The sequence below is a fragment of the Peromyscus californicus genome, unplaced genomic scaffold, assembly GCF_007827085.1.
Source record: "Peromyscus californicus insignis strain IS unplaced genomic scaffold, ASM782708v3 Scaffold_12__1_contigs__length_115047231, whole genome shotgun sequence".
Taxonomy (NCBI): Eukaryota; Metazoa; Chordata; class Mammalia; order Rodentia; family Cricetidae; genus Peromyscus; species Peromyscus californicus.
Window position 1 is genome coordinate 107,772,230 of NW_026294413.1, and position 12,045 is coordinate 107,784,274.

The following is a 12,045-nucleotide window of genomic DNA, read 5'->3' on the forward strand; positions in this document are numbered from 1 at the left end:
GCTGGCCATGCACAGGGAAGCCTCAGCAGGCCTTCTGTGGAGGAGCTGACTGGTGCCTATCAGTGGAGTACAGGCTCACTCCACTACGTGGCCAGGCTTCCCGTGGAAGAGCAGGACCTCACCTCTGCTGACTACAGCGGAACCCTAACTGCTGAGTGTCCTCTTCCCTGAGGCACAGGGCTCCACTGAGTGTGTTACAAGCTGACACCAGTTTATCAGAAAAGAGCCAGCGGCACCAGTCACTAGACAGTGTGACCTGCCTCCTAAACCTGCTGAAAATAAAGACAACTCTGTCCCCAGGCCCTAGAAATGAGCTTGGCAAGCCTGAGGGTATTGTAAAAATGCAAAGTCTACCTTTGTCTATCAGGTTGGGAAACAAGGGACTAAGAGCTTTCCCAGGACTCTCATGCTGGGAGAAGGGAAGGCTGGAATTTGGTGCCAGAGGGGAGCTTGTCTCCTGGAAACAGAGCCCATGGTTCAGACAACTTCTCAGACCACCCTGAAAGAAAGCTTCCAGCCAGGCACTGATGCACACCTCTCGCCTTCCCCATAGGTCCCTGAAGGCCACTTGGGCCCTCAGAGGGTCACTGGGTCCCTTTGTCCCTCTTCTCTATGTGGCCACACTGAGTAAGTCTCCTTTACCTGCTTTTCACTCTTAATTTGGCTCCTTGTTGGCTTGTTGAGGGTTGAGGCTGTCAGCCCGGCTCAGTAGCACTCTCACTGGAGACCCCCCAAACTCCTCCACTACCCCCAACAATCCCACCTTTAGGCTCAGACCAGGATAGTGACCAGAGATGCTCTCAGACCACAGAGAGGGAACCAAGGATGGCAGGAGAGTGATTTAACAAAAGAAAATGTCAGGGAAGAAACAGCGGGAGCCCCTCATGAGAAAGACAACAAGGACTTGCCTTCAGGCCAGGCACAAGCTCAAAACCACTGGGTGGGAGGTGAATGCACCTCTGAACATCCTTCTGAGGTGGAAGCTTTCATCCCTTAAAACCAGACTTTCTGCTACAATGAATTTGTATGCAAATTGGGTTATTCTCAGTATCACTTTAATAAGAATATAAAATCAAGCATCGTGTAATCTTTTGTAGGAGACGAGCTTCTGGCATTTACAACTCTAGTTCTTAGTATTTAGGATGCTGGAGGTAAATGTGAGGCCCTCACACCACTGCTCATCTTCCCTGTCTCTGCTGTTGGCCAGCAGGACACAGGGAGGGTGCCTTGCTCTCCTGTCTCTGTGGGATGGGTTCACGCTTTGTTTACCTGCCTGCAACCACTTCTGGGTGCCTGTATCAATGGTTCCGGCACCGCCATGAGCCAAAAAAGCAGAAACAGGCCACTTGCCTTTTAAAAAATGAGTGTGTGTGTGTGTGTGTGTGTGTGTGTGTGTGTGTGTGTGTGTGTGTTTCAAGAGCCTGGAAGGAAGTTTGTGCCTAAAAGTAGACTGACTAATGAAAAAGAAACCGCTGTGGAAGAGTTCATAGGCCACAACCAAGGTTTAAACATATAAGGACACTTAAGAAGAAGGGGAAGAGGAGGAGGAGAGGAAAGTGGGGGGCATGGACCAAATTATCTCCATCAAGGTAGCTAGACTTTCCTATGCCCGGGTTCTTCACAGACAGGACAGAGGGCTTTTATCTCTTCCCAAACAAAGTGGATTTCCTGTCTCCAACTTGTGTTGCCAGAGGTAAGCAACTCTTTTCCCATTTGTTGTAAAAACTTAGCTTTGGTATGTGTGAACCGAAACTGTTGCTGTACCCAAAGATGAGAAGGTGGCAGAATGTTGAAGATGGAAGGACCTGGACAAGTTCATTATGTCAATTAAAATTGTGGCCTTGCCTGGTCAGGTGACCGTTTCAGATTGGCAACGCACAATTTAGGGGCTCATTGAAGAGCCTTGTCACAAAATACTGTGACAGACTCTTCAAAAGCAGGCTACAATATACATGCTTTTAAATTAAAGACAACATTTATTTTTAGGAAAACATGTAGGAATAAAGAACAAGCTGTATTAGTCACCTGAAAATAATAGCCACAGAAATAAAGATGAGAAATCAAAGGTAGGATGGACCCATCTGATATTTTAAGCAACACCTTTTAACAGCGCACAGAATTCAAGGAGTTGGGAGAAGGGAACCGTAACACTCAGGGCTTTCCCGTGGACAGATCCCTATATGTAGAACACATACCTTCTTAATTTCAGATTTCAGGTTACAAGGGTTGCTCTGCTGGCTGAACAGGGATTTCTTGAATCTTTCTATAACTCTTCTCTTCAGATCATGATGCAGAGCTGGAGGGAGCTGCAGAAAGCAAGAAGATGGTCATTACAACCACCCTCACCACACTCCACCCCCACAGGAAGTACTGACACAACACAACAATACACACTCATTACAACCACCCTCACCACACTCCACCCCCACAGGAAGTGCTGATGCAGCACAACAATACACACTCATTACAACCACCCTCACCACACTCCACCCCCACAGGAAGTACTGACACAACACAACAATACACACTGACCAAGGCTGAGGAAGAGTCTGAACTCGCAAATGATATGCTACAGTTTTTATCCTCTGTAAAGAAGTGTGGCTCTGCTTCCATTTATCTTGTCATGGTCACACTTACTGACACAACTCTTTCATGTAACATCTCTGCCCACATATGTTTCATTTTGTGAAGAACAGCCTTGACAAGGAAGATCTATTCTGTTCGTGTTTAGGTGTCTATGGCATGCCAGAACCACTCCATGCACCCCAGCCACAGCCCTGAGAAGGATCTGATACTTTGAACCAAAGAACACAAAAAACTTGCCTGAGTTCTTCAGCTGGAGAGAAACCAAATCCTAGGGAACAGTATTACTGGGAAGGAAGACAGGTGGATTAACATGCACTATGGCCTGACTAGGAGGATGTGGATTTCATAAATACACAGGCAGTCACTGCAGAATCTTAGAAGGGGATTTAAAACAACCACTGAACTGCAGGGCTTTGCAGGCAGGATTTACATGAGGAATCAGAGAATCTGAGTTCCCTTGACCCAGGGGTGAGGTGAAGTCTGGGAGAAGAGTAACACAAAAGAAGCAAGATCAGAATTATAAGTGCTGATGAACTTTTTTTTTTTTTTTTTTTTTTTTTTTTTTTTTTTTTTTTTTTTTTTTTTTTTTACTATGGCTAGATATCAAAAGAAGACCTGAGGAGAAACAACTCTGTAGGGAGATGAACTGAGTAGTCACAATTAATAAGAAACAGAAAATTATAAACTCGAAGCAAACACTGACCAAAAGAGGCAGAAAAACTGCAGTGATCCCGTCCCAGCCCTGCTTCACTGCCTGGGATTCTCCAGTTTGGCTGGATACCATGTGACTATTTGGGGCCAATAAAACTGATGTGTGCCACCAGGAGGGTAGGGTAATGCAAAATCCTCAAACATCAGTCATTATTGCCCTTCACATGGACTAAAGGGGAAACATGTAAGGTGAAGGAGAGAGTTTTTAGCATTAGTCTCCTAGCAAGGGGCAGGATGGAGCAGCGAGCGGGTGAAGGCTCATCCTGGAGAGACAGGACTTGGTAATTCTCTATTGCTTCATAGCTGAAGGTGCCACCTCCCTAAACCAAACAGCAGAGGGCAGTGGTGAGCTAGGTCCAACCAGCAACCTTCCAGTTTGATTGCTTCAAGTCCCTGCAAAAGAAAGACTACAAATGCAGCTTGCTATAGTGACGTTTGGAAGGTGAGGATCACCAGCGGGCCTCTTCAAGTGGGTTCAGCCTAAGGCTGGGAGGTATCAGATTAACTGTCAGACTAGTTCAGAGATCCTGGAAAGTCTTGCTATTTATTTAACTTGATAAGCTTCTAGTTAACCTGGAGGTTCATTCGTTACCCCTGAATTCAGTGTTTAACAGCTCATTTGAGTATGCTCACATCCAGCCGACTTAAGATCCGCACATAGACAGTGTAAGCAAGCTACTGTGTCTCACTGGGATAAGTATCATTGCACAGTGTCCCATCCATAAGGCTTTCCATGAGAACTTAAAATTTTACACTGAATGATGAGGGCTCAACTGTAAATGAAGTGAGTATAATAATATTATCTTTATAAAAACAGAATCAAAATCCACAGTGCTAGGCACGGTGATCTGTGATCACTCCTTTATGCTCGAATTCTTGCATTTCCCCCACAGTAAACTTACACAGCAGGTTCTTTTTCTAGGTGAGGAAAGAATGTGTCACACACCTTGCTTCTGAGCTGTAGGCCTTCTGCATCAGCCTTAAACCTGAGTCAATACTACTAGCACCCCTCTGCCACACAACACCTCACAGCTTATAAACATTCCCATGTCCTTTATTACACCCAAGGCATACACAGCCCATAAGAGCCCACATTCCTGATGAAGAAAACGACTCTAGAAAAGATAATATTTTCTTCAATACACATATCTAAAAGGTTTTACTGTACCATATAAAGTAATAAAAGGAGGGGGGAATTCAGTCTGTATGTTTTCTTAAACTTGCATCTATATGGAGTCTTTCCAAAAACCTGGATTCTCTACCCAGGAAAACATTAGCAAAGGTCCCAGCAATTTGTAGGGCTCCATTGGATAACTAGTAGACCAAAATAGTACTTTAATCTATTTTGACATTTTACAGCTTAAGAATTTTTCCCTAAATGTTAAAATCAAATGTTGTAAGATTACCATTTAAAGAAATAAAATCAAACACTTCTCTAAGAATTTAGAGTCCCTAAAAACAGTTGATATGAGAAATCCAGCCATGCTGTGACTATCATATTCTGTTGACTCTCTGTCACCCTAGCCATGAGCACCCAGGGGACTCGGTGACTGAACAGACAGTTCTGTACTTTACTGCTGCTGCACAACACAGTACGGCTCACTGAGAGCCAGGGGACAATATCTGCTGCGGACAACACCCCCATGATGGGCAATACTGTGGGCATTAACTTCTTATCTCTTCTGCTGGAGGCAGATACGTTGTAATTTTTCAAGTTGTTATATGATGACTTCAAAGCATTTATTTAACAAAATGATTAAAGCTAGTTTCATTCCTTCAACTATTCAGGCCTTACCTATGCAGTAACTAAAAGGTAATATCCGAGCATCAATCACCATCTGCTCACAGACACACTGGTCCCCAGCGTCTAAGACAAGCCACTCGCCTTCTTAGCATGCTGGTCTCAAGACTTCTAACTCAGCTTGATGAAAACAGATGTGCAATTGAGGTAAGAAGAAGGACTTTAACCTCCTGACTTGTAGAACTGTTGCCATTAGATGATAGGTCTCCATGGAAACTGGATGGGAATGATCCCCACCAACCAGAAGCTAGGTTTTCTGTCAGTCCCCACTCCGGTCCTCAGGAGGACAGAAGGCAGCAGGCTGACCCATTTCTCAGGTCAGTCTTACTTACAACAAGCTTCCTTTGCACAGCCTAGTCTTCTGTGCAGCAAATGCACCAACATTATGTCCCAGCTGTGTGCCTCTCCTTCCTGTGAATGGCACTGGCTGTGTTGAGCACTGTAAGTTAAAGTTCCAGAGGGGAAATCTTTCCTTTCATGTTGATAACATGAAGTTGAAAGTATTTTAAGAGCTCATTTGGAAGAATCACAGTTGCTATGCCTGGACTGGCAGCTTGGAATGGATGCCTGCCACCAGCCGAAAAGGACAAAATCATCCAGCACACTAGCAGTTTAAAGGGATAATGATGCATTCATAAGAGTTCTACCCTTGCTTTAAAATGCATGGAAATCCAACAAAGAAGGGGGTATACATCCATTAAAGAGTTTATTTACCATACAGGAATTTAGAAACAGAAATTATATTAAATTTCAAAGGATATTTCTCTCAATTTAATGATTAACAGTTAGAGGAACTAAAGAGCTATTTACAGAGCTTCCTATAACACTAAAGAGTATTTTCCCAAACGTTCATGCTAGTGCATGAATGGACATGCACTTTAATACGCTATGTTTACAGTCTGATCTAGAAGGTGACACTCCCATTAATTAACCAAGTTCTCTCCCAGATGTTTCCTTGTATTCCTCCACACTCTTCCATTTAATCAGTTAAAGAGTTCTTTGTGATTACCTAAGACACAAGCTGACATCAGAAAACAGTGAGAAAAATGATCAGTTTTAGAATCCTGGGTCCAGAAGGGCAGTTGACAGCGTGACTGAAAAGAACATTAGAATTGAGGCAAAAGTGACAGACAAAACAGGCACTCATCTCCAAGCACAAGATGCCCAAAGTAGGGGAAGGAATGATATGAGGGAGGCAAGGAGACCCCAGAGGCTGCACAGTACCAGAGGGGGAGGGGCTTTGCCTGCCTTGTCCCCAGGGAGGTAGAGGTCAGTGTCTGTCAGTCCATCACGACTGTCCTGCTAGTCAGTGGGGCATTGCTCCCTGGCTAGCTGGCCAGATACTAGGTCCTATAAGCAAGAGCTGCTGAGAGACCCTGGAGGAGGATGGAGCTTGTCCTTCTGTGTCCAGGATCCTCTGTTCTTGCTTAGCTTCAGCAGCAGACAGTAGTCAGTACATGCTGGGACTCCAGGGGGTTGGTATACTCCCAGTCACATTCAGTGATGCCATCGATAGGTGGCATTTTAGATATTTCTACCAACAAGCCCCAGTGGCCTTCCTGATCCCACAGAGGGTGTTTTCCGAACACCACCCTGGAGTGATGACTCCCAGCAGACTTCAGCAGGGACTTCAGGGCGGGTGGTCTGCCCTGGCTCCAAGGGCAGGCTTTAAGTTTGTCCGGCACAGCACCTCAGCAAATCTCACTGGGCCCAGGGCCGAAGTGTCTACTCCCACATTTGACATCTTCTTGAATACAATGCCTTAGCCCTAAAGGCACTGAATTGGACCCCAAAACATGAAATGGGGACATCTTGGTGAGCCCTGATGAAGCCAGGAATCTTAAACCAAGCTACGTTCAGCTTTTATTGTCAGTGGGCACAACGTGTTGCTCTGTCCTGAGGAAACAAACCTCCCCTTGCCTGAAAATTGGATGAGAAACGCACTGGGAGCAGAGATCTTAAAAAGGTATGCACATTCCTCACAAGACCTACAGAGATGAAGGTCAAATCCATAGCATCAGCTCTCCTTACAGTCATGGGCATTGATCCACACTAAGGCTCAAGAAGAAGTGATTTACATGCCCCAAACTCACAAGATTGTAGTACCAAACAGTGGCACCTCAAATTGTGTGGGAAGTATATTCTGTGGATGTTATGCGGGGAGAGATAAAAAGCACTGGATCCAGCTACGTCCACAGGTGTGAGTACGCACACTCACGATTCTGCATTTGATGGGCTTGTTCATGCAGATGTTGGTGCAGATGATCGCCTGATTGACTGAGAGCTTCTGTTTGAGGGGTGTGAGGCAGAGCTTACAGAAGAGAGAATTTTCTGAGGTGCTGAGAAGTGGGAATGGTAGGGTGATTTGGATTTCTTATTTGTGGACATGTGGGCTGCACGCCCTCCCCAGCTGAGGTTGAATAAACTTCCAGAAGGTATTCCTTCCAGGACAGCACTGGCCAGTGCAACAGGGGCCCTGCACCCATGCAAACCATGAAGCTGATCTCCTTAGCTGGCCATGTGACCCTGAGGCACACAAGAGTTCAGTGAAATCTAACGGCACAGGTAGAGTGATAAAACTAGATTCCCAGTGACCAGCGACAGCATTTGCCACACAGAAAGGTAAGCGTGTGCTGATGGATGGAGCACCTTGGCTGCAGCAAGCTTTGGTGGAGTGACTAATCAGGCCTTCCCAGAAAGGAGTGCACTACTGAGTATTTTTGTTTGTTGTAGTAGCAGAAAAGAAGCTCCAGGTTTTGTAGGCAAAGTTCTGGCCTGAGTTGCCACTGCCTCAGTGAAGGTTGTCTATCTCTTATGGTTTTCATAACCGAGTCAACTCGGCCCAGCCAAAGTCCCCTGGCTAATAGGGAAGCTGGAGTCCCTGGATAAGGGATCCTGAAACATTGCAACAGGAACTCTCCATACATTTTCTCTGCACTATCCCCAGGAAAATGTACAGCCATTTATCAAAGTGACCATCTACTGGGGAAAGAATATGCCGGCTTCTCAGAAACCCTAGGCACTGGTTATAAATCAGCGGTGATTCCTACAGTCTTAAACTATTCCTAGCTTATAGAAACCAACATCTTTGGTTTTGTCTCTTAAGATGGGGCAGTGATGATAGATGAAGTCTGAGTGCATATTTTTCTTATGGGAGGCAGCACAGGAGGTGCATGTGCCTGCAGAATTTTTCCGCAGGCCCTAGAAGTATAAATAGACTTCCACAGCTGGCTCCAACAGCTCCCACGGTGGCTCTTAGGCCCTTCCGGTAACCAGGGCATGGGTTAGTTACTGATAACTTGACGGGAGGGAGGGAAGAAGGGAGGGAGGGAGGGAGGACTTTTGGAGAACTTATTTTGGCTTACAGTTCCAGGGCACACAGCCTGTCAGGCAGGGAAGGTTCAGAGGCAGGAACAGAACAGCTGGACACATGTTCACACTCAGCTACCTTTCTCCGTTTTATTCAGCCCAGGTTCTAGCCCATGATAGCCACGTCTGAGGTAATTCTTCCAACTTCAGTTAACTCAAGCTAAGAGCCTCTCACAGACATTTCTTTCATGCTGATGCCAATGCTTATCTAGTTGGAAATCAATATTAACCACAAGACATCCATGCCACCCGATGCCTAGACTAGTATTTGGCACTTGATAGGTGTAAGACAAGTGAGTGAAAGAATGAACAGAATCGCCAGATGATGCTATCTCAAACTGGAAATTACTTATTTCCTTATCCAAATATCTACACATCGTTTCTTAAAAATAAAGAAAAGAAAGAGAAAAAAGATATTACTAGTAAGTGGTCCATGCTTTAGGTGAAGGAACACCCAGTTTTGTCCACAACCAATAGCTAATCTTCAGCCCTGAGCTTCTCAGTACTAAGTACTCAGTACTCAGATTCATAAAGTCTTAATGGTCCTGGGTTTTATGGGCGTCAGGGGTCTGGCTTTCATGTCCTTGAGAGGTTCTGTTGTCAAAGCAGATGAAAGGAGAAAGATCCCATTTCCCCATTCCTATGATAAAGCTGCTTGTAGAAAAAGCTACCAAGTCCTGCCCCTCTTTGCACCCACACACAAAAGAGCCACTTGTGTGGAAGTCTGTTTAAGCACAACGAGAGTACAGGCCATGAGAAAACGGGCACATTTACTGCTAGGCCAAAGTGTCCCCACATACACATACATGTGGCTGGAGAGGAGGAAAGAGTTAAGGGTTCCCTCTAACTCCAAGTCCCACAAGGCCGCATTTTCTCCGCAGGGTTGGCTCTGGCCTTGTGGCTGAGATGAGAGGCGAGGCACTGTGGACACCGACCTGTGTGATATAGATGACTTTGTGCAGCTGGATGAGAATCTGCTGGATGGGGTCACTGATCTGCCGCACTTTCCGCTGGGATACAGCAATGCCTGCAGATGCTGTGGGTGATAAATTCCAGTTAGTCAAGTTCACTTAAAAGTGGTATTCGTGGAAAACGGAAGAAAATTCTGGGAAAAAAGCAACCAGGATCTCATCTTACCAATGAGACCTGTAACACTTCTGTGTTTTATAATATGAAATAAGCTCTTCTTTCCCTCCACTTCTCAAGCATCCAAGAAACAAAAATATTCCTTGCATAGTATTTGAAAGACCAGAGGCCCTAGGATATTTTGTTTGCAAATGCAGGACGCTGCCGTTGGGAGGAAGTTGTGCCTCAGATACGCAGTTCTGAGGAGCACTTTTTGTTTATTTGTGTTTAAATAATAAATTTATCATACCTTCCACAACATACTTTAAATCTAATATTATCAAAACTACTAGACACAAATATCAAATCGGCAAAAACTTCACAGTAGAATTAAGTACTGTTCAAATCCTTAAATATTGTAAACCTTAAAGTCCACTTTGACTTCCTTCTGGGTCTCCGGGGACAAGGTTAACTTGCCCTGAATTCTCACCGTAAAACCACAGCACCGTCACAGATTCAGGCTACTACTGTCAATCTGCACAAGCGCTGCTGCCCCAGCTTCATATTCCTCACCACGGCCATCTATTCTTGAGAACTCCAAAGCTAATATAGGAATGGCCTCGCTCCCTGTGTTAGCTGCACCTCTCTCCTCTCACCCACAGATTGCAATGGAGAACATGGAAGACCCCAATAGCATAGCACCCCCTCTTCCCTTTGCCCCCCATCTATACCTTGTTTTCTGCGATAATACTCATTTACCAGTTTTCTCTCATTAAAGTTAAGTTTCCAAGACTCCCTTCTCTTTCTTCCATACCATTTTAAACATTTAAGAAATTAAATTTGTTATAGTAATTGCTTCAGCAATAACTACGAATTTAAAGACGATTCTTACATGTGGGCTTTCAGAAGAAGGTTGTGTGTCTTGCCATTAATACTTTGTTCTCAAAAACATTAAAGAGAATTTAATGTGGTTGTTTAAAAACATAAAATTATCCATTTAAGATACAAAACAAAGAGGAAAATAAAATATGAAGATTCTCTTTATGAATATCTCTATTTACGTGTTTGAAAATAAGAACAAGAAATAACCCAGCTCTGTGTCATCTGATGCCAATTTCTTATTCAGATGTAAAGGGTCTGTCTTTCTTGAAAACTCCTCATAAGCATCAATTATTGGATCATTAAGTTGTGATTTAATAAATTACCCTCAGGGCAAAAATAAAAATGAGCGTGTAAATCACAAGAATTAACTAACTGTAGCTAAGACCAGAGCGGTGATGCTGGCTGCTCCCCATAGTAGCCCCAACCTCTCCCTGTGCTCCCCACCAAAGACCTCCGGAAAGACAACCTTCTGCCCAAGCTCACTAAAAACAGGACATGCTGGCAAGTGAAACCCGGAGGACTTGGGGTTGTGTCATTTCATGCTGGCTAGTCTGTTCGGATTTGCAGATACAGCATTTGTAGATAACAAGCTAAAGTCTCTCAGCATGGCTGAGCACTTTTAGGTTTGTGACAGCATTCTGAATGGGTACCACACAGGCTTGACTGTACCTTTCCACAAACATGTGCTCATCTGTGGCCCTAAACACAAAAACAAAGAATTAGCTAGAATGCCTGTTGTTAAACACACAGCTATGCACTTTCACTTAAAACAAAACAAAACAAAACAAAAAAACCTTCGTTTGAGTCCATCTGACAGTATTCCTCAGTTCTAGAAAACTCTGGACTTTCAAAAATAGCTTTGATTGCTTACTCTTAAAACAAAATTTCAAATATTTAGTTTCAAAAGTCCCTTGTAAATCAAGCACACAAAAATGTATTACAAGCCGGGCGGTGGTGGCGCACGCCTTTAATCCCAGCACTCGGGAGGCAGAGCCAGGCGGATCTCTGTGAGTTCGAGGCCAGCCTGGGCTACCAAGTGAGTTCCAGGAAAAGGCGCAAAGCTACACGGAGAAACCCTGTCTCGAAAAACCAAAAAAAAAAAAAAAAAAATGTATTACAGATGAGGCTCAAGGCTCTGGGACCACCTCTTCTGAGGACCACTCATTAGAAATGACTGCTGACATTAGCGAGGTGCCTTCCTATCCCCTACGCCCATCCATTTTACACACGTGCACAAGTAACTCGGAACAGCAGCTTTTAAATTGTCTTTGAGTCCTAACATCAGTGTAATAGGTTATGAGTCGCACTGTAAGAAGTGAATGCAGTGAATTGGAAGAGAACTGGCAAGCTTCCGAGCACACCACACGCAACAAGGGCTCATTCAGGTAGGAAGAATACTACTCATTGTTGGCCACTTCTAACAGAGTTTGAAAGGTAAAACCACAAAAAGAATTTAGATATAGAACCTCCCTTCTCTTTCATTTTCCTCTTTCTTTCCCCTCGAGGCATCTCCTTGTCAGTGGAATGGTGATGCATTATTGTCACAGAAAGGGGGGGGGGGTATTGTTTTTCTGTGTATCGTGGATGGACCAGTTCCGGCTCATTCCTTAGGACCCTGGAAGAGGCTATGG

At 44.5% G+C, this 12,045-nt stretch overlaps 1 protein-coding gene across 7 annotated transcripts in view; it reads right to left on the reverse strand.

Moving 5' to 3' along the window:
- Positions 1-12,045, reverse strand: part of Nek10 (NIMA related kinase 10) — a 196,438-nt gene that overhangs the window by 26,998 nt on the left and 157,395 nt on the right. For 5 of the 7 annotated variants that reach the window (XR_008217203.1, XM_052734077.1, XM_052734076.1 and 2 more), the window contains 3 exons: positions 11,084-11,113; positions 9,403-9,503; positions 2,196-2,306 (listed from right to left, as the gene is read on the reverse strand). Coding sequence is in view for 6 of the 7 variants with exons in the window: in XM_052734077.1 (XP_052590037.1) it covers positions 2,196-2,306; positions 9,403-9,503; positions 11,084-11,113 (242 nt within the window). In the remaining variant the exon portion in view is untranslated. The remainder of the gene's footprint in view (positions 1-2,195; positions 2,307-9,402; positions 9,504-11,083; positions 11,114-12,045) is intronic. The other 2 variants (XM_052734079.1, XM_052734075.1) reach the window with 1 other exon arrangement.